Consider the following 20155-nt stretch of genomic DNA (forward strand, 5'->3'; position numbering starts at 1 on the left):
GCAGATCCTTTAAGTCCTGTAAGTTGTGAGGTGGAGCCTCCATGGATCGGACTTGTTTGTTCAGCATATCCCACAGATGCTCGATTGGATTGAGATCTGGGGAATTTGGAGGCCAAGTCAACACCTCAAACTCGTTGTGCTCCTCAAACCATTCCTGAACCATTTTTGCTTTGTGGCAGGGCGCATTATCCTGCTGAAAGAGGCCACAGCCACCAGAGAATACCGTTTCCATTAAAGGGTGTACATGGTCTGCAACAATGCTTAGGTAGGTGGTACGTGTCAAAGTAACATCCACATGGGTGGCAGGACCCAAGGTTTCCCAGCAGAACATTGCCCAAAGCATCACACTGCCTCCGCCGGCTTGCTTTCTTCACATAGTGCATCCTGGTACCATGTGTTCCCCAGGTAAGAAACGCACGTGATGTAAAAGAAAATGTGATTCATCAGACCAGGCCATTCCATTGTTCTGTGGTCCAGTTCTGATGCTAACATGCCCACTGTTGGAGCTTTCGGCGAAGGATAGGGGTCAGCATGGGCACCCTGACTGCTCTTGAGCTATGCAGCCCCATACGCAGCAAACTGCAATATACTGTGTATTCTGACACCTTTCTATCAGAACCAGCATTAACTTCTTGAGCAATTTGAGCTATAGTAGCTCGTCTGTTTGATCGGACCACATGGGCCAGCCTTCGCTCCCCATGCATCAATGAGCCGTACCCACCTATGACCCTGTCGCTGGTTCTCCACTGTTCCTTCTTTGGACCACTTTTGATAGATACTGACCACTGCAGACCCGGGAACACCCCACAAGAGCTGCAGTTTTGGAGATGCTCTGACGCAGTCGTCTAGCCATCACAAGTTGGCCCTTGTCAAACTTGCTCATATCCTTACACTTGGCCATTTTTCCTGCTTCTAAAGCTGGACTCACACTACAGGAGTTTTAGGCCGATTTATCCCCGATTTTCCCCTCCCAAGAATCGGAGAAAAAAATGTTGTCGAGGATCTCTATCGGTTCCGATGTTCGCCGCAGATTATCTGGTAATGTGAGTCAATCACAGATTGAATCTTGCACCTCCCAATCTGCTCTCACACAAATCAGGGCCGCCCTGATCACATCAAACATGTTTGATATTTAGGATTTTAAATCGGGAAGATTACGTCTGTTCTTTCACAATAGCCAACGAGAGAAGTGACTAAGAGCACTTTTGAAATTGTGACCGCGAAACAAGCTGCTGTGTGCGGGTCCATTGAACAGAGAGATAACACGTCTATTTGTATAGCGTGTCTTCGAAAACATGACACAACCGTACGGACAAAGAGAAGAGCTGAGGAGAAATCGCCTTGGTTTTGAACATACCGGGTAGAAAGCTGCTAGCAAATGTAAACATTACCTGTTGAGAGACATCACGATCTGTTACGTATATGTTTACCTCCGCTCTCCATGAGATCACGTGATTCACCATAAAAAACTTGTAGTGTGATGCACAAAAATGTTAAAATCTTGTAGTGTGTTCATGTTTGAGATTTGAGAGAAGGAAATCTGTGAAGATTCTCCTTATCTGAGTGATGCCACCAGATTGCCAAACTCCTCTAGTCTGAGCCCATCTTAACACATCAAGTTTGAGGACAAGATGTTCACTTGCTGCCTATTATATCCCACCCACTAACAGGTGCCGTGATGAATAATGAGATAATCAGTGTTATTCACTTCACACTCACAGTGGTCATAATGTTATGCCTGACGGTGTATACATACATATACTGTATGTAGTCTTTCTTATGCTCACCAAGGCATTTATTTGATAAGAAACAGTAATATTATGAAATATTACTGTTGTGAAATTGCAGTCCTGCTCATGTGATATTGCCCATATATTATGTAATATATATTTTTGTACTTATATTACAATATTTGATGTAGATTTATATAATATAAAACCACATTATATTACAATGCTTTTGGAGTATCTTGAGAATATCATGGAAAATTCATATGTTAATTATTCAATGCCAAAGTATATCAAAGTAAAATGATATTTTAATTTGATGCAAACTACAATCACAGTAGTTTTGTGTAAGGGTAGCGAATGGAATCATGGGAAATTCCTTGTGCTCACGCCGTCTGTTATAATGTTTGCTTACATCCCAGAATGCAGTCTTAAGGGAAAATCCAAGCTTGTTTACTAGCGCACAATCAAGGGGTTCATAAGAACATGTTGTGCACAACAAAACATTGTTTTCCTGTCCCCAGCCACCTCGAGAGTCCTGTAAATTTCTGATTATCTTCTGCTATCACTTCCTTAATTAAGTGACCTTTTGTTAGTTAGCATCAGTTACAGTGGTTTAGCCCTATTAAAGCAATAATCACATCAGTGGCATAATTTCCATTTAATCAACACACTAATTTTAGTACCATTGTCTCGGCGCACAAGGGCACGGGGACGTATTACATTAATAAACTTGGCATGGATGAATGTCTTCTCCGCCACCCAGACGATTCGACCCCTGTGCCAAGAGCAGAGGGGGTGAGCGGGCTGGTGAATGGAGGGGGCTGGATATGCACATTAAGCTACTGACACAGATCCCGAGAGACCGAGTTGGAAATTTGCAGCCTGCAGAATTCCCTTTTTTTTCTTGATTAGCCTAGGTGAGATTATTCAGCAGTCACTGACACGTCTATTCCTACAAATTAACAATGCAATTAATTGGATTTACTCTACACAGCTGACACCAGATGTGCCGTGTATTGCGTTGCTTCTGTTGAGATGAAACATACTGGCGTTTGAGTGTCTGTCAGGAGTAAGGCTTGCATCAGGAGGTGGATGACGCATAAATATCACATTTGCTTTTGGTTTGAGGCGATGACAATGTGGATTTCAATTACCAGCATCAGCTATAATAGAGCGAAGCTGATGGAGGAAATCTCACTGGAAGACATTTACAAGGCTGTGAGAATGTGCGCTAGAAGTACCTTTTCTTTCACATAATTACTCTCTAATTAACCATTAGTTATTCGATTAGCCCTTTTAATCCTTGAGTCATGGGTACGAGTTTCTAAATGGTGGCTTAGTCATTGGCAACCCTGTGACGACTAATTAAAGGATGTGATGCACAAAGTGGCCCGCAGAGAGAAGTTTGGGTGGGAGGGTCATTAATTTGTAATAAAAATCGAATTATAAAATGGATGGTTCTGGCTTGAAAATCCGATTGGACGAGTCTTCAGTCAAAATGGCCGATATTCACATACCTGCATGGCTGTTGTTAAAATTCTCAAGCTGTGGGACATATTTTTTATGGTTGAGTAAACTGTACCATAGAGCAGGGGTCTTCAAACTTTATGATGCCAAGGACCCCCAAATATGATTAATCTTTTATGAGGGTCCCCCATCATAAATTTAATCTATTTTTATGAAAAAACATTTAAACTGTTAGATAAATTGCGACATTTATAAATACATCCAAACATAAGTACATCATTCATCCAAAAAGGTTTTCATTCGAAAATGTAAAATATTAAAATCTATATTTTACAGCTTGAGCCAATGAAAAATAAATAACTTGCCCTAAACAATATTTTCTATATCTGTGAAAACAATTTTATAAAACCTGGCATAAAGAATACATTTTTCTTGTTGAAAGTCAATTAATTTAAATTCAATTTTTGATCTAAATAAAAAATATATAGATTTAATCAAAACAAAAATTCTCATTTAAGAAATATGTATTAGAAATGATTATATGTAGATATAGATTTCTCATTTAAAAAAAACAAAAGTTAATTGAAATTATTTGTTTTAAACAAACATGTTTCTAGTACACAGCAAAATGTGCATGATAAATTAACGCTGCCTAGTGTTCATGTGTGTGCTCACTAAATGGACTGCATTTATATAGCGCTTTTAACAGACCTACGGCCATCCAAAGTGCTTTACATTTTGCCTCACATTCACCCATTCACACACTCATTCACACACCGACGGCGGTGTCAGCCATGCAAGGCGCCATCCAGCTCGTCGGGAGCAGCTGGGGTTAGGTGTCTTGCTCATGGACACCTCGGCACTTGGTCAGGTGGAACCGGGGATCGAACCACCAACCTTCCGGTTTGTAGACAACCTCCATGAACCACTGAGCCACTGCCGCTCACTACTAAGTTAAAGTACCATTTTGAAGCAGTGTTAAAGTTAATGAGATAATTAAGTGATTCATTAAAGGGGCTATATGCAACTTTTTCCCCAAAATAAACGTAACAATAGCCTTTTTATTTTACCATTTATGACTCAAACATCTCCTGATTAGCATACTGACACCTTGTCCGCTCACAGTGGGTGCACCTATAAGCCTGTATCCTATTTTTTCCTATTTTCTGGCGGGTCGTCTTTTCCCGCACTGTCTGCGGATGTGACGTCACCACCGCTGCGAGAGCGAGCAGAAAATGAGAGCAGTTCTGTTTTTTGGCCACAGGTGTCAGTCGCGAGTTTAAATTTCAGAAAAACGCATATAGCCCCTTTAAGTGATGATTGAGCATTAATGATGAAAGCCTGATGATATTGAGCCGAATCACTGAAGGAAAGAGAAACAACAAGAACTACAACTGACTTCAGCCACAGCCTTAGATGAAATCAACTGAAGATAAAAGACGACATTAAATCTCTGAAGATCTCAGCAGACGAAGGTTAAACAACTCCACAAACAGCATTACCAGCTTCACTTATTACTAACAAGATTTACTTTATTTGTCAGACATCTACAGAAGCTCTTATTGAGATTAACAGACGGTAAGATGTTGATGTTTTATTGAGTTACCATGATGGACATCAGTGTTTGCTTTAGTTGGGCTCTTGACCCTTGACTTTTTAAAGGGATAGTTCACCCAAAAACGAAAATGTGATGTTTTTCTGCTTACCCCTAAGGCATCCAAGATGTAGGTGTCTTCGTTTCTTCAGTAGAATACAAATGAAGATTTTTAACTCCAACCGTTGCTGTGTGTCACTCATATAATGCTTGTCAATGGGGTCGAATTCTATTAGAGTAAAAAAAACATGGAAAGACAACGTCAAATTAAACCCCGCTGCTCGTGACGACACATTGATGTCTTAAGACATGAAATGATCGGTTTCTGAGAGAAACCGAACGGTATTTATGCAAATATATCACCTCATATCAGACAAACGCTTCAGCTCTGCAGACTGCCATCACTTCCCGTGTGTGAGGTCAAAATTCTGGCCGGGTCATAGATATATACATAGATACCTCATTTGAGCGATCCACGCCATGATCCACGCAGGCACTAATGAGGTATCTATGTATTTATCTATGACCCGGCCAGAATTTTGACTTCACACACGTGAAGTGATCGACAAGCATTATATGAGTGACACACAGCAACGGTTGGAGTTAAAAATCTTCATTTGTGTTCTACTGAAGAAACGAAGACACCTACATCTTGGATGCCTTAGGGGTAAGCAGAAAAACATAAAATCGATTTTGGGTGAACTATCCCTTTAATATCAGTTTTTCTCTGGGTGCTTTAACTGTGCTTTATTTTTTATGGCACAAAAGCCCAGAGAAAATATGATCAGGTGTTGATGGTTATGTGTTGATTTGTAGTTTTGTGGGCTGCCCTCATCAAAGGATGGGGACAACGGGTCTTTACTTGCAAGAAAAAGTGTATTTCAGAAATACAGCCACTTGTTATTTACTTGGGTATACCAGCATTTAAAGGGATAGTTCACCCAAAAATTTTAATTCTGTCATTTTAGTCACGCTCAAGTTGTTCCAAACCTGTATAAATGTCTTGTTCTGCTGAACACAAAGGAATATATTTGGAAGAATATTTGTAATCAAGCAGATCTTTGCAGCCATTGACTACCATAATGGGGGGGAAAATACTATGGTAGTCAATGGCTGCCGAGATTCTGCAGAATTCTCATTTTTGGGTGAACTATCCCTTTAAGTTCATATCAACTGCCAATATTGAATGCACAAAGAAACTGTATTATTAATGCAGCAACCAGAAATTGCCTTCTTGATGGAATTAATTTATTTTAATTAATTAAACGTTTTATTTAATTGTATAATTAATTTTTTATTTTATTCAGATTTTTTTTAAATATTATTTTGATTAATTAATTTATTGCTGTGAACAATGGTAACATCACTGCTTGTTTAAATTCAGATATACAAAAATATCTGTCTGCAAACAAAGCGTGATAGTCTTTGACCTTCACAGTGCTTCTGTTGGTGATGGTGTTCGGCTTTCCAATTCCGGTGAACCGTGGACACACACAAAAAAGTCATTTTGAGCCAGTGTGTACACAAAGAGCCATTGTCACAATGGGGTGATTTCTGGGACAAAAAATTGTCTCTTAATGAGTCTTGACTATTTGAAAGCACTGCACCCAAGGTTATGAAAAGCTATGAAAAGACAGCGCCTCTCTCACTCGCTGTCAAAGTAATATTTTTCGTTCTGGTCACAGAAAACATCAGTCCGAGGTGTTCAGATTCTACCATTTATTACACTTATTACATTCTTAAATAAAAATGCTCCACTGAACAGTTCTTGCATAGATATCTTACAATACCAATTTAAAAAAGAATTATGAAACAGACCAGTAACAAAAATAAATTTCATCTTCTTCCTTAATAAAGAACATTACCATACTAACATTATATCATACAAATAATAATATTTTAAACACTTTGTACAGCAAAAGAACCAATAAAGAAAAACACACAAGGAAAGAACAGAATAGAAAAAAACGGAGAGGAAGAGTGTGAAGATTACAGGAAGTGAGGGGGTGGAGTGTTAGTGATGTGGCGAAGGAAAGTGAGGACAGTGAATATGGGGGTCCCTGCTCTAGCAAGAAACTACATGCTTCAGCCTAAATATGGCAAAATGTCGTCCTACTTCCATACAGATAAATCAAGATGGCACATAACTGTTCTATTTTTTCTTCTTTTTTTTCCTCAGACCAACTGGTGGCCATCTGAAAGATCCGTGTTTGGATAAGAGAGAGCACCTGTAAAAGCATTGAGGTCTGTTGTTGGCCGGTTGCTCCCTGGTTAGTGATGTCTAGGGACATTCATAGGTAAGAGATCGCTGACAGCAGGTAACATATAACTGCAGGATGAAACTGAAGTGACGGCGCTTTCAGAAGGTGTGACCCGTGGTTCTGCAGGTGCAGGGTGGGATAGATGGGAGTGGGAGGTGAGGAACGTAAAAAGACCTGGTGAAAAACGTACGTACTGACATATCAAGTTTTGACAAACACGGATACAGATGCACTTCAAGATGCAGTATATCTCAAGTCAAATGAGTCCTTTAGAGTTCTTATCTCTGTTTGCGAGTGACTTGGAACTATATGGATGAGTATTTTTAGTGTATACACAGAATTGCAGACTTTATTTTGATGCATCACTGACTAAAAAAGACAATTAATGTTGTGCCCTGAACCTACAAGCTTTCATCTAATATACGCTGAAGTATGAATCGTTCCCATGATCTTGTGATAAGTGCATCTTGAAACGCCACTAAATGTTATGTAGACAATCGACAGCAGTGTCATTTAAACAGACTAAGCTAGCGGTAACAATGACGAGTGTTAGGTATGAAGTGAAATGTTGTTCCAATACGGACGATAAAAAAAACGAAAAAGTTGTCACCTCTGACCATTTATCATAAAATCCCCTTGTGATGTTTCAAGCATCTTTTGTATAAAATTTAAGCTGCCAAAAGCAAACGGCTTGGGAAGGGAGCTTCACTGGAAGAGTGCCCATATCTAGTACACTTAAAATTGTTCCCTTAGAATGTTTTCAAACATTCTTACTGTCGTGTAAAACACTCAGCCACAGCATGATCTCCGTTTTGAAGTTGTACGGATAACTCGCGGTGGATAAGGTGGTCTTCTGTACAGCTAAAATCGTGTTAGGAATTACGTGAACTATCGTTTTCGCCTGGATGTTGATTTCTAAAAGACATGCGTGATCTGCACTGACTATAGAAGCGCTAGAACCGATGCGACTAATTCGCCGTTTGAATTTTAAACTCATCCTCAACTTTGCATTCAAACCATATTTTACAAGCACACACACTCGAGACCAAGCCAATGGTCACCTAGACGTCAAAGAACGAATCATAGGAAGCTGGTGTAGGGCAGAAGAGAGACTGTGAGAATAAAATCGAACACGAAATTCTTCTTTCTCTCTTTCAACACCCAGCAGTTTATCTTTGGGCAAAGTATGCATCAGACGCCTGTGCAATTGACTGGATCCAGAGATCGGGGGTTTTAAATGGCACTTGATATGTGAGGGGATATGTACGGCATGTTGCCTGCTAATGAATCGGATTGGCCTATTACATATTCATTTAGTAACGTCTGGAGCATGTTGGCAAAAGAAGGGATTTTCGTTAGTAATTTTGCAGTTTAAACTGACAATATTTATATATCTTCGGTGTTAATTTGAAAACTGGCTTCATTGTTTGTTGGTGTCAAAGAAAATGATATGACTCGTTTTTTTGGTCTCTGCGTTCCTGCTGTTATATCCCATATGGTGACTAAATGAATAAGCGAAATCGTTGTTTTGTCTGGGAGAAAAAAACAGGAGAGCAGAACAGTGTGAAACCACTTTTCACCACTGCTATTCGTGAGTAAAATGGAAATTGAACCCTTCCAAAAACGTTATAGTTGATGTAACATGTAGAATGCTGTACACCGTCAATAGTTCCCCCATTTGTGGGACATCAGACAATGTTATTATGACACTATAGCAATACATCCTGCTCGCTTGCTTTACAGAAACTCATACATACAATCGTCACATATACGGGCCGCTTCTTGCGGAAAAAGTGCCACGAACCACAACTGATTGTACATTAATGGAGATGAACCGATTCATCCCCTATTTTGTCAAAATTTTGGCATGACTTTGGATTTCAATGGAGAAAATGACTCGGAAATAAAAGGAAATCAATTGAAAATGGCAACTGAAATCGAACGTGTCGAAGTGAGTGTGTGTGAGTCTGTGTGTGATAGAAGAGCTGCCTTCAGCAGGCCTCAAACCAAGAGAAAGGCACCAACCCTTCACTCTTAGGAAGTTCTGCACTGAGAGTTTCGGTATCGAACGTTAAGCTCTGCCGGTCCCCTGAGGGATACTCTGGGATCGTTTAGTAGAGTCTGCGATGACTACGAACATGTTACCGCTGAATCGTAATGCTTTCAATCTCCCCTCCGCCCTTGCAGCCAATAAATCAATGCAGAAGAGGAGGGTCGGCTGGGAAACGCCCTGATTGCGACGCCGCGGCAGGCTTCACAACCTTGGGAACGATGATATATATATCTTTTTTGTACCCGCTATTTGGAAGCTGATTGTTAACACAGAGCTAGACCTAGGCCCGGTTTAGCATAATTTACTCAACAAGTTCTCAATTTAACGTCTGACGTCTGGATGGAACGCAATCCTACAAAACAACAATTGCTAAAACCCTGCTGTGAAGATTTCGGTGCAAAACAAATAATGCTGAGAGGCAAGCTGCGCATGTATGTGTGTGAGTGCGTGTATCTGTCTGAAAGAGGCTGCCATGCAGTGTTTCGTTTTAACGCTGTTCATTAACTTGGTAATTATTGTTCTACTTTTTTTTTTTCTTCTTGAGTTTTTCTCAGAAAAGCCAAGAGCAAAGAAACCATTCTATCTGCATTGTGGTATGTGTGTCCGTGTGAGAGTTGTTGTTTTTTTTTTTAATGTATTTTCTTTTTGTTTTCTGCTTTTTTTCCCTCCAAGTTGTTTTTTTGTTTTTATGCTTTTTTTGTTTTGTTTTTGAGCTTTTTTTTGACTGTATGAAAAAAAAGCACAGAGAACATTGAAAAAATCAGTGCAGACAATGGATACGAAACAGGCAAAGTTTGTCTGGGCTGATGCCACTGAGTCCTTTTGGATCCTTATCCCAGCAGGTGCTCCAAACTGAGAGTCAAACATCCTGCCAGCTGTCCCTCCCCGCCATAACGTCTCCTCCGTTGGTCTCCTCCAGTGCACCGGACTATGTTCTTACATGGGTGCCAGTATCAACACAAAGCAAAAGAACTCTTTCCAGTGTCAAGAGCATCAAGCAAGGTCCGCGCCGACGCGCTCCCGTTCGCTTTTCCCGCTTTCAAGTCTGAGCAAAGCTAAATGAAAAATAGAAGACTTCTGTCCTTTCATACCAAGCCAGCAGTCCCGATCTTTTCTGGGGGTTTCTGTTCCTTGTCTTATGCTTCAAACGTTTCATTTCAGTGCCAGATAGGAGCCACTGAACCTTGTGCATACTGAAAAGGGCTCACCGTTCCCTCCCGTTGCCCGTATGTGCACATTTATGCTTGTGTTCACAAAGTAAGTTTTCACTTTTCAGAAGTTTAAGACATTTCAGCTCAGAAGGAAAACAAACCATCTTTTTAAGTCTTTAAAAAAAAAACAAAGGCAAGAAAGTGTCGCTGCGCATCATTTCGGTCGCCCGTGAGGTGACGGGTGTGAAGAGCAGAGAAGAGTACGAGAAATCAGCACACATCCTGAGCGTTGCCGTATTTTTTGTTTTTCATTTTTCCCGTGCAGAGACTGCTTCGGGGGCCGTGCGTTGCGTTTGGCCGCTACTTCCGTTGGTCACTCCTTAGAACGTATTGGCAATGTTGTTTTCCGTGTTTGGTTGCTTGCTGTATACGACATAGCTGCAGGTTGGTTATTGTGATGTGTCCTTGGAAAAAGAAAAAGAAAAAGGAAGTTCCAGAATGTACAATGAACGTTGATTCTCGAGTAGAACCATTATGTTATGTGATGAATGACATGTGCGTTTCGGTTTTGTACGTGTAGCGTTCAGTTTACCGTCCCATGCTAGTGGTGATTTACTGTACAAAAAGAGAATGAGGGAAAAAAAAGGTGGCGTTTGGCAGTGTCTGACCTCCAAGCTAACGCTCGGTAAGGCATGGCTAATCGCTGATGAAAAGGCTTTTGGACTGTCTTGAGAGGGTGTAGAATCCAACAACGCTTGCCCACGCTGCCTTGCATGTTCCTCCTGGTGACGTTTGCGGCCAGACCCTTCGTGTGCACCCAAAGTCTGTTGTGAATGTCTCTGAATGGGCGGTGCACACATGTTCTTCTCTTCGTTCTCACTCTTTTTCTCTCACTCTCTCTCTCGCTCTCTCTCTCTCTCTTTCTCTCTCTCCCCCGTCTCCCTCGGCCTTAGATATGTCGCTTCATGTGCAGAGCCAAGTGATCAGACCTGGAAAAACATCTGTAAAGAGAAAAAGAGAGAGAGAGTTAGCTTAAGGAAACACTGTTATGATTGCACTAAAGAGGGCCACTGTCTAAGTTTCTTGGAAGATGTGTGGCAGCTTTGCAGATGGAACAGAAAACAACATTTGGCGTTTGGGGAAAAAATGCATTTTTAAGCATAGCCAGCTTTTTGCTCTAAAACTGGTGACAGATCGTTTGGAACGCATATCTTGCCAATGCAGTTAGCAGCAAAGTCTGTGCTGAGCCTTGCGCAAGAAATAATTTTTTGGGAGCGTGACCACAAATCACGACGAGCCTGTTTGAATTAGGGAATTATTTTGAGGCTGGAGGTGAAAATGGTATTGTTTAAACTGTGTGGCTGCATTAGTTATGTAGCACTTGAGCCATAGCGGTTGGTTTCTCATAGTGGGCCAAGGGCTTTTTTGTGTCATCATCAATTAAGCTCACATGTAACCGCTGCTGGTAGGAGCCATACATAACCAGGCTTAGAAAATACAGTGTTGCGATGCCATTTCTACTTTACATTTATATGGCTATGAGGATTACTGTATTATAGCCAAAATAAAAGTGTTGTAAGTGAATGTTAACTGGAATGAATACAAACTTGGAGAGTTGGAAAGGAGTGGAGAATTATAATTTCAATTCGCCTCTGGCTGTATCCATTATTAATTAGTTGAGAGCCACAGTGTTAACTCCTCTGTTGCTTTTTTGGATGGGAAGCAGCCAAGATGTAAATTGGGGTGGGAGGAGGGTGTGTATATATACAGGTAGACAGTTGGTTTTAAAATGAGTCATCTTAATGTTTTTCTACATTTTATATCTGTCTGACGGTTTCTGGTTTTCCCCAGTTGCTTCGCAGAATTCTGTTCTGAAAATTGAACAAATTACAATCATTCTCTTGGTTTTTTCTCTCTTTCTCTGTATGGCTCTTCAAGGAAAATCTTTCAAACTTATTTCCAATGATCATATTCCCAACGAGGGCTTAAAGTTTATAGAAGGCAACAGCTGGGTTTTAGAAGTAAAAATCCCATTCATTTTCGCCTTAGAGACACTTTTTTAATGATTCCATAGAAACCTTTCAAGACAGACCTACCATGAGCCCTGAGGTAAAAAAAACAACAAAAAAAACACACTCAAATATTGCTCTTAATGCCATTCTCAGTGCTTCATGGGATTGTTGTTCATTCCCTCATAAAAACCATATAAATGCACCCCCCCCTCCCAATACTTATTTATTTCAAATTAAAATGTGTAATATTGTGATTTTTTTGCAATCTTTTGTTGGTTTGGTTTAATTGAGGATTTTTTTTAAATTAGGGTAAAGTATTCAAAACGAAGGCCACTGAAAATGTGGGTGGTTACTTTTGTTTTGCATTGACCATATTTTCTTGACAATTAAGCACATATACCTGACCATTACCAGCACCCCAGTATCAGCTAAGGCAAGTTTTTTTATTATTATTTATTATATTGTTTAGTTTAAAGAGATAGTTCACCCAAAAATGAAAATTAGCCCATAATTTACTCACCCCCAAGTCATCCGAGGTGTATATGACATTCTTCTTTCAGACGAATAAAATCGGAGTTATATTACAAAAGTCCAAGCTAATCCAAGCATTAGAATTTGATTCATAGTTGCTCTATTTTTGAAGTCCATAAAAAGTGCATCTGTCCTTCAAATAACGTGCTCCACACGGCTCCGGGGTGTTAATAAAGGCCTTCTGAAGCGAATCGACGCGTTTGTGTAAGCAAAATATTCATATTTAAAACTTTATCATGTAAACTTTCGACCGACCGCCTTCCATGGAAAAGTGTTGAATGTTGAAAGTGAAACTCAAGATGCGTACGTGACGTCATGACGAGAGGACCTGGTCGCGTTAGTCTTTCGATCGGCAGGGGAACTTTCAACATTTTTTTTGGCAGGGGAACTTTCAACATTTTTTTTTTTTACAAAAAAAATTAAAATAAATTGAACAGGGAAGGCGGTCGGTCGAAAGTTTACTTGATAAAGTTTTAAATATGGATATTTTTATTACACAAACGCATCGATTCGCTTCTGAAGGCCTTTATTAACACCCCAGAGCCACGTGGAGCATGTTATTTGATGGGCAGATGCACTTTTTATAGACTTCAAAAACAGAGCAACTATGAATCCAATTCTAATGCTTGGATTAGCCTGGACTTTTGTAATACAACTCAAGAAGAATGTCATATACACCTAGGATGACTTGAGGGTGAGTAAATTATGGGCTAATTTTAATTTTTGGGTGAACTATCCCTTTAATACAGCTAGATTGCAGTATTGTCCAATCATCATCTGGCACTGTATTAGCATTATGGAATGACAGATGTACATGTCAATTTCGGTCAGGTATGTGAATGTTTTTTGCAGAGCCTGGCATTGTATATCACACTCGGTTAAATTTTTGTTTGTGATTTGCATTGATCTAGGTGTAAAAAAGCTATTGGGTGTGTGTGTGTGTGGAGGTAGGGTAGAGCGACTGGACAGATGGTCTGTGACTCACTGTAAGTGGCTGCTACACCAGCTGGCACACCCTTAGATCTCATAACCCCTCCCCCCACCTCTCACTCAACCCCTCTCAACACCCAACAGGGGGCTGTGCTTGATTAGGCAGGATTAATGATGCCCAATACACTTGTGTGTGTGACTGAGACAGTATGACTGTGCATGTGTTGGCTGACTGTATTTACTGTTAGACTGTCCTTGAATGTAGCTTCTCATAAACCATTGTGATGGTAACACACGTTTGTGTAATTACACGTAGCTGAGATAAATACCATGGCTCATGCTGTTCTAAATCTTGTTTTATCTTCTAGATCATTTGAAAAATGTTGAGCCTTTTTTTTAAATACACCCAAAAGTTACCTAAGTTTGCTATCAGTAATTTTAGTCGGCAATGGTTTTTGGTTCCTGAGCAAGACACTTATCCTCAGGTTTCCTCAGAGTAACCATCACTGTAACACAAGATGGTTACACATGTCTGGCACTATACCATAAATCATGTAAGAAATGCTGTACTATGTATTGACTATTCTATTCTATTCAAATATCTCATGGTGTTGCCACATGTCTGCAGCAGCCTTTTGTTAATGAGACATGAATATTTAAATACAATTGAATAAAAAGCAGTAGCTAGTTATTCAACTCAATTGTAATGACAACAAGACAGTTTTGGAAGTTTATCAGGAAGTTCAGCTCTGTAACAGGACTTGCCCTGAACTGACTGGAGGCAGTGCCTGAGAAGAGGGCAGTTGCAAAATTGAAGACCATAATGGCCAGTTTTGCAAATCTTTTAAACAGTGTGCACTCTGAATCACCTTTAGCCCCTGGCTTATTCCATCCAGATTCAACTAGGCATCCCCATTCAACTCCCAGCGGACAGTTACAATACTGTCTTCTTTTGCCATTACTTTTTATTGTTATCCCAGTCAACAGTAATAATGCCGCACAAGCACAATTTCACATACCAGCAGCATCACCGTTCAAATTTTTTTGCCATTCTATATACACCCATAATGCAACGCACAACCGAAAATGGATGTGCTTCCCCGAGAGGTCCTTCAAAGTTTGGTATTAAAAGCGAGTAACAGCAGGGCTCAAATTATAAATGCTTCCCAGGGAATGATGGGGATCTGTGTGTGGGATTCTGCAGCAGAACTAAATTGCTTAGGCTAGACTCCAAACTCAGAAGATGCCCTTGTTTATACCTGACAGGGAGAAAGAATTGTCAATGTAGATTTGCTTATCCAAGCTGGCTCCTCCTCCTTTTGTCATGCAATAGCTGCCAAACACTGAGTAATGAGTGTAGGGACACAGATTTCCCCATGCTTTTCCCCAGAGAGTTCACGTGCTTGGCTGCGCCTGAGGGAAAACGGCGCCGTTCAGGTGTCGGCAGCAGTCTGCAGAACAGAGGCCGTCCCAGCCGCAACTTGTCCGCTGGGATCGGTGGAGCCTCATTGTGATGGAGAAGCAGAGAAATGTTCAATAGCCAACTTTCAAAAGGCTGCGGCAAGGTTGGTTTGATGCCGACGGCGAGACAGGGAGCCGTGTCTAATTGTGCTTCCACCTGGAGCTGGCTCAGTGGGCACGCGGCCTCCACTGTGTAATTGCTGCCCGCATGCCAGGCCCGAGTGACAGCTTCTTAATACTGTCACCTGACAGGCTATCACTCTTTCTCCCCATGCTAATGCAAATCTCTCTTTTTCTCTGCTGTTTCTGTGTCTCTTCACCTCTTTATCACCAATGGCAACACGTTCACCACGTGTGTGTGTGCACGCTAAAATATAGCCCATAAGATTTAAACAGGGTTCCCACAGTCACGACTAGAAATGTTTATGACTTTCTCCATGACTTAGTGTTTAACAGAAATATAAATATATTTATGCTCTGAAATATTCTGTTGGTAGGAAAATTGCTCTTTGTGAGTGCAATCACTATCCTGAACAATTCATGGAAAATTCATGAACATTCAGTGGTCAAAATGTGTAAGAATACACTGGTTTAAATAAGTAGTAAGAATCCCAATTTACATACTTCTCTGTGTTCAAAGTATAGTATTTTGCTGGTGATTGCAAAGTCAGTATTTAGTCCACAGACAACTTTGTTGTATACCGTTTCCATTTTCATTCAACATCTAGCTATATTTATTGCTTAAAGGGTTAGTTCACACAAATTAAAATTCTGTCATTAATTACTCATCCTCATGTCGTTCCAAACTCGTAAGACCTTCGTTCATCTTTGGAACACAAATAAAGTTATTTGATGAAATCCGAGAGCTCTCAGGCCCCTCCATAGACAGCTATTTAATTAACACTTCCAAGACCCAGAAAGGTAGTAAAAACAGTGACTACATTAACATGGACAGCAGTATACTAATTATTGACCTTATTCTGAACAAGACAATAGTCTGATTAAGGTGTTTACATGAGTTGCTTTTAGAATATTCCGTTCATGTTCCCGTTTTACATGTTACGTCATTACGTCCCCATGCCACGCTACGCTGTCCGACGTCCAATCATAGCGCACCTTGTCGGGTCTGTTAAAATTAATTTTGATACTTTTTAATGTAATTTTTGAATATATATATTTACGTTGTTTTATTTTTGTAATATATATATTAGCTTTCCGGTTTTTTTTTTGAAGAGACACTGCCCATCTTGCCTCCTTCTTGACAGCCTACATTTCGAATAATAGCTTTGATTAATGATGAAAAAGGTTTCAAAATCGTGATTGTTTGGATTGTTTTTTCCTGCCGTCGAGCCACAGGCGTTCACTGAATGACCCAAATGGCTCGCGAGCCTAGAGGTTCCCGACCGCTGTTGTAAGCAGACAGTTTGGTCACAATTATGAATATGGGATTACAGACAAGGCCGTAACCATGTCTTGAACATTGGAGGGACCAATTTTTATTTTTATTTTTTATAAAACATAAAGAAACGGAACAGTGAACGAAATTCTAGGTCTAATTCTAGTTGAGAAATAATCCTTTTGGGACTATTTCCAAACAATATTTGCATTAATTTGCGTTAAATATATTATTAATCAAGAGATTCTTCACATTAGTGAATAAATACATAGATCCGCTGTTAACAATTTAATTCCCTAGTGGTCTGGTGGTAGAGTTTTTGGAAACAGTGTCAAAGGTTCCGGGTTCTAATCCGCCCTCATATAGTTTTTTTTTCTCTTCTTCATTAAAATCAAAGATGTTCATCAATGATTGTATATTAAGAGCAGGGACATGTTTGTTTGCATTTTGTTTTGTGATTTCACCGGAAAGAATAGAGTCTCTTTCTGCAACGGCATAAGTGATAGATTGACACGCTTGTCTGTGTGAAGATGAGCCAAAAGAGAGCGTAAACCCCGCCTACTTTGATTTGATTGGCCATCTCAATCATTTTGACATTGAGGAGCGGCGTTAGTCCTGAGGCAGACCAGACTAAAAATGTAACTTTTAAACCTTTCTGTCATCCTAACATAACATTCTGTATTCTGTATCCTAACATTGCGTTTACTTCGAGTAGGACTTTAACCGCATTAAGGTAATTAGAAATCGCTGTTTACATGGTAGCTTCTTAATCATAGTACTGTCTTAATCAGGTTTATATCGGAGCATTGTTGTCCATGTAAACGTACTCGGTGTTAAAATATAGTCCATGCGACTACAGTGGTTCAACCATAATTTTATGAAGCGATGAGAATACTTTTTGTGCGCAAAAACAAACAAAAATAACGACTTTATTCAACAATTTCGTTCTAGCCTGTGTCAGTATCCAAAATATCTTCATTTGAGTTTTGAAGATGAACAAAGGTCTTACGGGTTTGGAACGACATGAGCAGGGCGAGTAATTAATGACAGAATTTTCATTTTTGGGTGAACTATACCTTTAAAGTTAATTACTACTGAAGCGTGTACTAGAATAACTACACAAAATTACAAAATATACTATTTTCAAACAGATTTATTGGACACTCCGTTGTCTGCCATTGGTCAGGGAAAAAGTTATGGCCGCCCTAAACTGTTGCTGTCAGCCTGGGCAACCATCCAGGCAAGTACGCCTTTTTAAATCTATAATTATTTGGGACACACTAATTCTAATCGTGCATACTTTAAAAGGAGGTAGTTTGTAGAGATGCACAATATATTGCTACGATATAAGTTATCAGCAGGTATTAGATTTTTTTATTTTTATTTATCAGTAACAACCTATAATAGCTAATTTTACATTTTAGTTTAACTTTAAATTTATGATTTCAAATGTAATCTTTAAAAACACTAATAAATGTAATAACACTGTTAAATGTAATCTTTAACAAATCTCATTTTTCATACTGCGCATTTTAATGTTGTAATGCCAAAATTCACTTATTTTAAATGGTTTATTTTCACTTTGTGTTCTATTTTCTTTAGACTAAATAAATTAATATTTAATATAAATAATATTGCCCATTTATCATATAACGTCTCTATCTATATAACGCCCTACAAAAAAAAAACGTACTGGGTACTAATGTTTAAAAATGCAGTTAAAAAACAAAACAAAACAAAAAACAAACTCATCAAATATGCTGTGTCTTTCCTCTATAGCTCTACGTGCACCCATTTCCTCCTGTGCCTTTCCCCAGCTCTTTTATATTACTATTATATAACTCCCCTACCTTAGAATTTTCTCCCTGCACTCAAGCCACAGTGTAGGCATATGCAGTACCGATGGGAGGACGGAGAAAAGTGGAACAGAATGCGAGAATGAGATATTCACAGTAATTCGGTAATGGGTATCACAGGACCAGACTGTGAATGAGTTATTCAGCAGGGAGCTGGGCCTGTACTAACTTCCAATGAGCCTGGTGCAGTTTTGGTATGTGCATGCCATCAAAGAGAATTTGCGAAAACAAGCACGAAGGGAGGGTTCTTTTTGAAGGAGAAAGTTTGGTCTTGTGGTCTCATAACAAGAGGAATTTGTTTATGGGCACTCAAGGACTGTGGACTAGTGTTCTTCAATGTGTAGGAGTGTTAAAGAATTAAAAAGGGTTAAATCTAGCTTTGCAGCATTTGCAGTGTCTCTTACCTGTCGCAGTGGTTGCACTTGAAAGGTTTGGCACCAGTGTGTTTGCGGTAGTGCCTTGTCAGTTCGTCGCTTCGTGCGAAACGCCATTCACAGCCTTCCCAGGAGCATTTGTAAGGCTTCTCACCTGCATGCACAAACACACATCATTTAATCCATGCTTCACCATTCACACACACCTGTACACAGATGGTGCACCTCTGGAGCGAGGCAGCCGCTGTGCCACTGTTAGCATCGTCAGCAGTTCCATTATAAACATCATTCATTACTGTTTCTCTCAATCACACATCCCAGCCAGCCAATCAGATTGCTTGCTTTTTCTCACAGTTGACGAATCGCATGTCTGTAGCCCAAACCTCCTGTATTCTCAATAGTGGAAACGTGAAAAATGTTGCCTTCACAAAAATTTATTTGATGAAAGGGTCATTTTCCACCTTTTCTTAAATTGAAGAGCGGCTGATTAAATGTGCTCAGTCACCATAACAAAACTAATTCATAACCCAAAGTCAAGTATCCAAAATGAAGCCATTTGTGCTAAATGTTCTCCACCCTCCCATTGAGTTCTGAAATTCAAATGAAGTTAAACAGATGGGAAAGGAGATACCAATTGTTCCACATGCTGTACTTTTATGCCTCATATTTAAAATATGGCCATGAGTGAGTGAGGAAGGAAGGGGGGGGGGGGGGGGGGGGGGTTCAACACCCGGAGAGAGGGTCCCGGCACAGTGACAGTGTTCCTGGGGAACAGAACTGGCTTCAGCCTGGGGCCTGGGTGGGAATGGGGAGGGTGTTGATGGCATGGATTCAGATCTGGAGGTGGTAATGATAATTGGGGTCTTAATGACGCTTAATGGGAAACAATGCCATATTCACAGTACAAGAGCTGCCAGCTACTCCAGCAAACACTGTGTGCACCAATCTTCAAACTAGAGTAAAGCTCCATTAAAGTGGATGGTGCTCCATTGGAAACAGTTGTTCACCTAAATTGATTCCGACCACTAAACTCAGTTGACAACAAGTAGAGATAGTGATTTACAGGAGTTTTCGTAATTGATTGTTGAATAAAAACATGTGATATTCCGCATGTAGGCTACTTTATAATTTAAAATAGTTAGGTAAAGTTTGTCAAGACATGATGCTGATGTTGGCTTGACAAAGCCTTGTCTGAAAATGTAACAAAAAAACCCAGACATGCAAGTCAGACATGCAAATAGCCAGGTAGGTAGGTTGCTAGGGCATTATGGGTGGTTGCTTGGGCATTGCCAGGCAATTTCCAAGGTTTTCTAAATGGTTCCTATGGCATTTCTATGGT

At 40.0% G+C, this 20155-nt stretch overlaps 1 protein-coding gene across 1 annotated transcript in view; it reads right to left on the minus strand.

Moving 5' to 3' along the window:
* Window positions 1-6498: 6498 nt before the first annotated feature.
* The window catches only part of klf7b (Kruppel like factor 7b), a 45543-nt gene continuing 31886 nt past the window's right edge, over window positions 6499-20155 (minus strand). The window contains exons 3-4 of the mRNA XM_079822102.1: window positions 18847-18970; window positions 6499-11257 (exon numbers count right to left, since the gene is read on the minus strand). Coding sequence (XP_079678228.1) covers window positions 11206-11257; window positions 18847-18970 — 176 coding nt within the window. The 3' untranslated portion in view covers window positions 6499-11205. The remainder of the gene's footprint in view (window positions 11258-18846; window positions 18971-20155) is intronic.

Source organism: Gobio gobio, assembly GCF_949357685.1.
Source record: "Gobio gobio genome assembly, chromosome: 7".
NCBI lineage: Eukaryota > Metazoa > Chordata > Actinopteri > Cypriniformes > Gobionidae > Gobio > Gobio gobio.